General features: G+C 45.2%; 1 protein-coding gene across 1 annotated transcript; it reads right to left on the bottom strand.

Annotated features, from left to right (window-relative positions):
* Positions 1-3,784: 3,784 nt before the first annotated feature.
* PtA15_7A668 (uncharacterized protein) lies at positions 3,785-4,342 on the bottom strand (the record flags this gene model as incomplete). Its single annotated transcript, XM_053171298.1, has 1 exon — positions 3,785-4,342. One exon carries the CDS (start codon positions 4,340-4,342, stop codon positions 3,785-3,787), a length of 558 nt encoding a protein of 185 aa, XP_053022494.1.
* Positions 4,343-9,007: the final 4,665 nt, after the last annotated feature.

Below are 9,007 nucleotides of genomic sequence, written 5' to 3'. Positions count from 1 at the left end.
TTGTCCTACATTTGTAATAGCTTAAATATCACAACGGACTAGGAATGAAACATCATCAGTTCCTGCGCCTGTTCCCTGAGACCTGAGAGTCTTGTGTAGTGAGGGGCCTTTTTCCCCTTCACAACTAAGCAGCTTAGCCCCTTTGTGGGCTTCCTTGTTTTGTTCCCGGCCTCAAGCTTTCCTCCTCAGGCCTGTTTTTCCCTTGTGTTTCCCCAGCCTCAGCTGAAAATTCATCAAAAATGATAAACACCTGCCCAAAACCAAACCTGATTGGACCTTGGGTTGGGGAGGGTTGGGTCAAAAACTCAAAAAGGCTGCCCAAACCCACCCCAAGACCCGTCAGGTCTTGTGTCTCTCCCTGGTTGACCCAACCCATTGCATCCTGAATAGTGCCTCCGTCACAGTTAATAGTGCCTCTGGTACAGTTTATGGTGCCTCCGGCACAGTTGATAGTGCCTCTGGTACAGTTAATAGTGACTCTGGCACAGTTAATATTGCCTATGGCACAGTTAATAGCACCTCTGGTATGGTTTAATAGTGATGGCACAGTTAATAGTGCCTATGGCACAGTTAATAGTACCTCCGGTACGCACCTGTGGCACTATAATTCTTTGGCTCTTAGCCAAAGAAAAAGTGCATTTTTATTTGGCTAAAAGCTGAAGGAGCGCTGGAGCTGGCCAGGCTGGCAGAGCTGGGTTCATAGGAAGCTAGCCACAAAACCTGGGTGGCGCACCCAATGGTTGTTAGCCTATTGCAAACTCCTTACAGCAAGGTTGCGGGTTCAATTCCCACTGCCCCCATGCCCCATTTGGGTGTTAGGGGTCGGGGTTTAGGGGTTAGGGGTTAGGGCAGTTTTTTTAAAAAAAACTTGGCAAGGTGTATAATACACATGTATTGGTATGTATTGGATACGTATTGGTATGTATTGGATATGTATTGGTATGTATTGGATACGTACCAAATTCAAATGTATTGGTATGTATTGGATACGTATTGGATACATATCAGTATGTATTGGATACGTATTGGCAAGTAGCGGATATGTATGGGTATGTACATTGTATTGGTACGTTCCAGCGCCAGCTCCAGTGGAGCTGGCCCAGCCAGCTCCGCTGTCCTTTGGCTTTTAGCCAAAGAAAAATGCATTATTTTCTTCAGCTAAAAAAGGGACAAAACTCCCGGTACAGTTTAATAGTGCCTATGGCACAGTCAATAGTACCTCCAGTACAGTTTAATAGTGCCTATGGCACAGTTAATAGTACCTCTGGTACAGCTTAATAGTGCCTATGGCACAGTTAATAGTACCTCTGGTACAGCTTAATAGTGCCTATGGCACAGTTAATAGTACCTCTGGTACGGTTTAATAGTGCCTCCAGAACAGTTGATAGTGCCAGAGGGTGGCAGATTTTGGTCATATCTACTACTAAAGCAAAATAGCAGATATACTCATGTTTTACTGCCTAGCAGCTAAGAATATGGGGTCAGAGTATATTACTTGACTTGGAAAATTGTGATGCACTTTGGAGCACCATGGGGCCAAGGCTTTGCTAGTTTCCCTTAGTAGGAAATATGCCAAATTAGATCCACAGGAACACACCCCATTCCTGGGATGAGCTAATGCTGTGAAGTTCTCAATCTGCCCCTGAGAGGGTCTTCTGCCTGCTGTAATATTTTGGTGAGGCTTGGGCGCCACAGTGAGGAGTTGTGATTTTTTTTACTTTTGGGGGTTAATAAACGTACCCCGGTATTTCCGCGTTTGTACCCGGTTTTTGCGTACCCCCTTTTCCGCGTGCGTACCCGGTTTTTTTCTACTCATTTCTACGCAACGCAAATAATTTAAAAATTCATCTAAAATGATGAAAATAATTATCATGCAATCAGAATTTCAAAAAACTCAATTTTCAAATGATTAATTAATTTGTACCGGGTTTTTTGCGTACCCGCTTTTCTGGAATAAATGCTAAGGGGATAACTTTTTTGTTACATGCCCCAGCCGCACCTGTGTCAATCCAATTCTTCCGCTTTAAACCAAAGATAAATTTGCCATTATCTTTGGTTTGGAACCAATGGGAGGGCGGAGCTGGATGGAGCTGATTGGAGCTGGCCTGGGTAATATAAATTCCCCCAAACAGCCCCTGGCAGAAAATGTTTCATAGCCTAGTGGTTTGCAGCTCTGCTGCAAACCAGGTAATAGGCAGGTTGCTGGTTCAACCCCCCCTGTCCCCATCCCCCATTTGGGGGATAGGGGGAAGGTTTTTGGGGGCAGGTGCAGGTTTTTGGGGTTAGGTTTAGGGGTTAGGGGTTAGGGGTTAGGGGTTAGGGATTAGGGATTAGGGGTTAGGGGGGATATGAAAAAAAACTTGGGCAGAAAGCTCCTTAAAAACCACAAGTGCACTCACTGCTGACTGGTTGGACCTGAAATATCCAACCAGTCAGACTAGTCAGACATACATGTCCGATGATTTTAACAAGTCAGACTTGTTGGACATGTAAGCGCCAAGTGATACACAAGTTATGCATTTAAGTGACTTTTATTGCCAGTAATGTTCAGTGATGAAAATGCTACATAGAAAGGAGATCGGAGGAGGAACAAGAGAAAAAGAACTAAAAGGGAAGAGAGACGTGTGGCTGGGTTTCTCTTTATTTTTGTTGTATTTTTTTGGAGGAGGAATATGTACTGGTCAAAACAACAACTTCAGGGCATCAGTGGAGAAAGCAAGGGTGAAAAGTAAGGAGATCCATGTTTCAAAACAAGTTGTCCTCTATCAACATGAGTGGCGGGTACGGAGATAAAAAGTTGAGGAGTTTCTTCCTTGATCAATCTTGGTGTGAAGAGGATCAGCAGGTCTTGAGTTGGCAGCCGGCGGGTTCTGAGGAGGTTGGTCAGGTGAACTGCTCCAGTCTACTTGCCCGGATTGGGATGTCCAGCCACCGGTGTGGTGTGCCAAATCTGTTTCAAGTATCAAATTACATAAAGTGATGGTTGAATACATGAGAAGGAGATATATTCCTAGATTTATTATTGCATAATTAGATTCTGTAAGTCATTTAACCCCTAGTCACTCACTTGAACCACTAGGATAGCTCCACTCAGTCAAAAGTTATTTTGGTTAAATGGTTTTCATCCAACATAAGTACATAGTATAGTAGTACATTGGTAGTACATAATATGGTATTAGAGCCAACCACAACTGAGTCATATTTTTTGTGCATATTCAATTAGATTTAGGGCTAGAACCACAAGTTGGCCATATTTGTATGCATATTCAATTAGACTTAGGGCTAGAACCACAAGTCGGCCGCCTTGTAGATAGACTATATAAGGAGCCCTTCCTCCCCCCTCATTTGAATTCAGCATGTGAATAGCAGCCACCAACCAACCAGTCACTCATTCATTTAACAGTGTGATCTCAAACATCCACTCACCCAACACCTGTGATCATAATCAGGTTCTTGAATAGCTTGTGTCATTGCACATCATCTTCATTGTTTGATCTAAGTCTGATAGAGACTACTACACATAGTGATCTCTATCGAGGTTTTTCCACAACAATAAATAAATTTTTGTTGTCAGAATCCTTGTGTAGTACAATAGAGGGGCAGGTCCTTCAAACCACCCGTAACATAAATATTGCTTAACTGCAAATATCATATTTGTTATCTCCCCCTCGCAGAACTGCCACCAGTCCCAAAGGAGTTCTCACACCGGCCACGGAGGAGGGATGGTGCTCAAGAACGGGCTGGGAAAGGGCAGTTGGAGTCAATGGATTAGTTCTTTTGGGGGCTAGGTTGCTTCCTTCAGGTTGGCCAGCATTGCTGAGGTCGGGAGGTCTGGCAAAATCCAAGCCAGGAGCTTTTGGAGGATGTCAACTTCTCTGGGGCACAGTGTGAAGTATTCCTCAGCAATAGGAATTGGGCCAGTTGAGAGAAACGGGCTCTTGGCTGTGGGCTTTGAAGTGTGTCCATATTCAAGCCATTTGTCCTTGATTTTGTTAAATGTTTTGAGTAGACACTCGCTGCTTTTGTCTTCAAGCTTCAGGGCAGCTTGAACAGTATTCCAGTCAGCTGCACTGGACCTGAGTGCTTGAGTGATGGTCATTGAGAAGTCTTGGTTGTTGACTTTGAGCTGACTGCAGAGGATGCACTCAACTGAATGAGCAGAGTCGTACACCACATTCATCTTCTTGGCCTTTGCTACCGTTTCCTCCACTTTGGCTGCTCTTTCCTCCACTTTCGCTGCTCTTCCATCTGCTTCTTTGACTTTTTCGACCAGGATGCTCAGCTGTTGCTTCACTGAGGTGATATTGTTTTCTAGCTTTGTAACCGTGGTAATCAATTCCATCTGGGTTTCATTTGCATACTTCAGGATGTCAAGTAGAAAGGATGGTATCTCCTTCAACAGCACAATGAGGTCTAACGGTTTGTAATTTGCATGCAAGAAAGCAGTTTCATCATTTTGTGCAGGACCAACAAAGAGCTGGCCACTCATGCCAAGGAATTTGTAATGCGTTCTCTCTGATTTTAGGCTGAGGAAACTTGTCAATTGACATTTGGAGCTCTTTGATTTCTGTGGTCAGCATTTTCAAGTCTTGAAGTGGTGCATTGTGAGTATTGGTAGTGTTGATGAGATGTTGAATCCATGCAAACAGCTGGCGCATTTGTGGTATCTTAGACAGCCATTGATCAGGAGGGACCACAACCAGCTTTGAAAGCTCATTGAGTTTTGTGGTGAGTTCTTTGGCTGTAAACACAGTTGGGTTGGAAGAAGAGATATGTTCACTTCAACCACTACCAGATATCCTGAGTGGGATATCTAGTAAGAAATCCAGGATACCCTGTATCCCAAAGCACACTCCGTAATAGATAGGAGTGTGCCAAAGCACACTCCGTAATAGATAGGAGTGTGCCAAAGCACACTCCGTAATAGATAGGAGTGTGCCAAAGCACACTCTGTAATAGATAGGAGTGTGCCAAAGCACACTCCGTAATAGATAGGAGTGTGCCAAAGCACACTCCGTAATAGATAGGAGTGTGCCAAAGCACACTCTGTAATAGTAGTGTGCTTTGGGATACAAGGTATCCTGTATTAGGCTGTTTGCAGAGGGCTGTTTATACGCACTTATCAATCTGATCACTATTGCCGTCTTCCTGTTTTGTCCGTTCAAATCACGTTAGAGATGGCCCCGCCACACCCGGGTACCCGTTTTGGTGCGGGTACCTGCAGCTGTTTTTAGCCCAAGTAGGACACCCGCACCCGCGGAGTGGAACAGAGCGGGTATTGGTGGTACCCGCGCGGGTACCTGCAGGTACCCGTTACGCAAAATGCTCTCAATACTCTCACAAAGACAGATATCGTTCTTATTTCTTCACATAGTCTTGTATACATAGTTATGGTGACAGTGGAGTGGCTAAAAGTCACTCCACAGTCACCACATTCACATTGCTGCCGCTACTTTTCTTACCCTTACTCTTAGACTTGTTCTTCTCCTTTGCCATGTAATCGTGGAGGGCCAGAGGCTTGATCTTGTCGTTCTTCAAATAGAACGACAGGGCCATCCCTCGACTTACTGATTTGGCATTGAGTTTGTGCCTCCTGACAGAGACATAGTCTCGGCCAAAGCTGAAAGTGCGCTCAACATCGACTGTTGTAGCTATGTATAAAAAAAAAATTAGAATGGATAATCAACTGAAGAGGATAAGAGGGTCTCATCTAATCTTACCTGGGCAACTAAGAACGTCGAGAGCCATCTGCAAGAGACCATCATGATTGTTTCCGCCCTGTTTCTGCCCGGCCCACCAATTGAGGGCATTGATCGGCTCGCCATCCTCCAAAAATAGGCCGCCCAAGAGCCAAATGTCCAATGGATCTGACACAGGTTCAGCTGATCTGGCTAAAGCAGCCGCACCTAGACCAGCAAGAACACCTGTTTGTACCTAAATAACAAATTTGATCAGCTCATGGTGAGATAGCGATATCGATTGCAGGAGGAAATTTACCTTTGGTGGTCCTTGTCTTGGTATTCTAGGGAGTGAAGTTGAATTTTTTGGCTTGTACCATTTGCTATACATATTGCGAGTGAGTCTGATGGCCTCGTCAATCCATTCCCTGGGCCACTTGGCAAGCTTAAATTATTCTTCTTTGAAAGACGGGTGGAGAACTGGGAGTTTGGAGGCAGTTTTGCTTAGTCAACCTCAGAAAGCATACGATATTAGAAGCGGGAATCCACTCACTCATTGCAATTCTGTATATTGGCGAACAGTCCGTAAGCGAATAGTATTTGTTTGTAATCGCAAGCCCAGCTCGGCAGGCTTTTCGTAAAGCTGCAGGATAATCACCATCCTTGTTTGCAATCACCGCCGAAAGATTTGCAGTGATTTGATCGATCAAGACGACAACCTCGGCAACCCGAGCCAAGGAGGATGTTGAGACTTGAAGGGTCATTTTGTAAAAAGGTTTGAGAACCTTCACCAGGTCCGCCGCCAAGTCAAAGTCCTCTTGATTCACATGAATGCCGCGAGGGGTGCCAAACGTTTTGTCTCGTTGCCACATGATACTACAGAAATGAGGGTCAGCCTTGTTCACAATCTGAATTAATATTAGCAAAGTGGTACTTACATAGCGTCCTCGCATCGAACGATGCTTGAAAGCTGCAAGTAAGTTGAGTTCCAACGTGTTGGGACGTCTCGCTCGACGTTATGAGGCCTCTTGCAATTCTTTTCTTGACAAAGCTCTATGAACTTTGCCTTGGAGTTCGGCGACTTGTTGAGTTTGGTTGCAATTCCACGAAACTGGATATGAGAAGATATATTGGGTCAATTCGAGTGTTTGTTTTACAGACCAGCCAATAAGTAAAAAACTCACCTTTGCAAGTGATCGGCGACAAGTTTCGGAGGTATAACTATCATCCACGCTCTCCTCTTCAATGTCTTCGAGGTCAGCCAGGGTCAGCTCATCGTCATCGCCAAGTTGTCCATGGGTAATATTGGGAAGATTGTTGCTGTCATCTTCTTCATCGGAGTCACCGAACTCATTGCTGGGGCTTTGGAAGCTAAAAAGGTAGATAGAGACAGAACGATTGTTCATGATCAGCGACAATTAATAAGCATAGTATGTGGTAAACAACGAACGTACCTTTCAATTAAATCATGGGCATCTTCTTCCTCATCGGATTTGTTGATCTCAGTAACTACGGGAGTGTTTGAAGGGGTTTTTTCTTTGCGTCCAAATCGTCGGAGTATCGCCTGGACTATGAGATTGAGGATGTGTGCGAAGCACCTGATCCAGTGCGGCTCACCTTGGAATTGCTTCCATTTGAGTTTTGCCAACTCTTCAATCATCACTCCGTTGTTTGCTGCATTATCGGAAACTATCCCACAGATCTAAGGGGAGTCAAAGAGGATCAGAAAGCTGAAAAGGGAATAAAACAAAATGAAAAAGAAAGAGTACGTACGCGATTCTCCAATTCAAACTTCTCAACTATGTATTGTACAACGCGAGCCAAGTAGCCACCAGTATGCCTTTCTTTGAGCTGGACAAAATCCAGAGGCATCACATTTAAAACAACCTTACCGCTTGGATCATCCAATAGTTGGTAGATAACTGCACCGATGATATCGTATCCGTTCGGTGTCTGCCAGGCGTCAACACCCAAGTACAGTGCCCCATTGTGGACCTGAGTGCAAGTCGAAGTTAGTTTCTAATCAATCTGGAGAAAAATAAAAACAAAAGTTTACCTTCAGCTCCTCAAGGAGCTTCTCCTGAACACTCAAATATAGCTTATGAATCGCGATTGATACCGCCTTGCGAGTCGGAAGATTCTTTAAGATCGTTGGGTGGAGAACCCTCTTGAAGCTGATTTCCTCCAAGGCTGAAAAGGGTTTTGCGCCCTCAGCGCACCATATAGCACATCGTTGCAAAACCTAGAGCCCAAGAAAGAAGGTATTCAGATGAGATGACCAAATAGAAAGACCTGGAAATAAGTCTCACCTCCCGCGGGTCTATGTCACCCGTGCCGGTTACTCCACACGATGCAAGCGACTTGTTACTTGAAGGATTTTGTTGCTTCCTGAGGCATCGACCCGCATGTGTCAGAAGATTGCTGCAGGACGAGTCGTATGTCGGGCGATTAATTTTTTTAGAACACCTGGTGAGAATAATATATTCAGGTTAGGATAATATATTCTAGTTGTCTCGAATAAAATAAAATATACACACAATTTACATTGCCATGCAATCATGCGGCGATTGAACTTATCAAGCTGATCTGATAACTTGGGTGGGTCGTAAGAAGCGTATGCTGAGCTCACTTGATTCTGGGAAAGTTTGATTGCATGTTCTAAGGGATTCATGCTGGTGAGCTGGCATATCAAAGTATAGATGATAAAGAATAGGAAATGGAGGCTTACCTAGTCGCTGCTCATCAGTTGATTCAGGTCCGGAGGGAACGTTTGCGCCAGCCGAGTCAAGATCTTGATCGTGATCTTCTTTGCAATAATCTTCTTCGTTGTTTGATTGGCCGGTGGGTCTGTCTGTTTCGTCTTCTGACCTTTGTCGGGGTCGCTTGCGCGCTCGGGCCATTGTGTAGGTAGCAGGTTGAGGGCGCCGGGTATGGTTGAGGTTGCCGGGTATGGTTGAGGATGGGTGAGGTTGCCGGGTATGGTTGAGGATGGGTGAGGTTGCCGGGTATGGTTGAGGAGGGGGAGGGGAAGCCCGGTCGGAGATCCTGTGGTGCGCAGCTGCAGCGCACACAAGTACAGCTGTGCGCGGGTGTGGCAAAAAATACCCGGGTACCCTATGGGATATCCCCAGAATATCAGACATCCGCACCCAAACACGCACACGCTGGCGGGTACCCGCCGACCTTGGGCGGGTACCCGCCAGCGGATAGCAGGTACCCGCCCGCGGGTTTGTTTGGCCATCTCTAAATCACGTCAAGGTGAATGAGAAGGTACCTGGCAAAGGTTTATGTGGTAATTCTGTTTCTTATCTACATACATATATGCATCT

Source organism: Puccinia triticina, chromosome 7A (assembly GCF_026914185.1).
Source record: "Puccinia triticina chromosome 7A, complete sequence".
In the NCBI taxonomy this organism is placed as follows: Eukaryota; Fungi; Basidiomycota; class Pucciniomycetes; order Pucciniales; family Pucciniaceae; genus Puccinia; species Puccinia triticina.
This window is presented reverse-complemented; position numbering and strand designations above follow the sequence as displayed.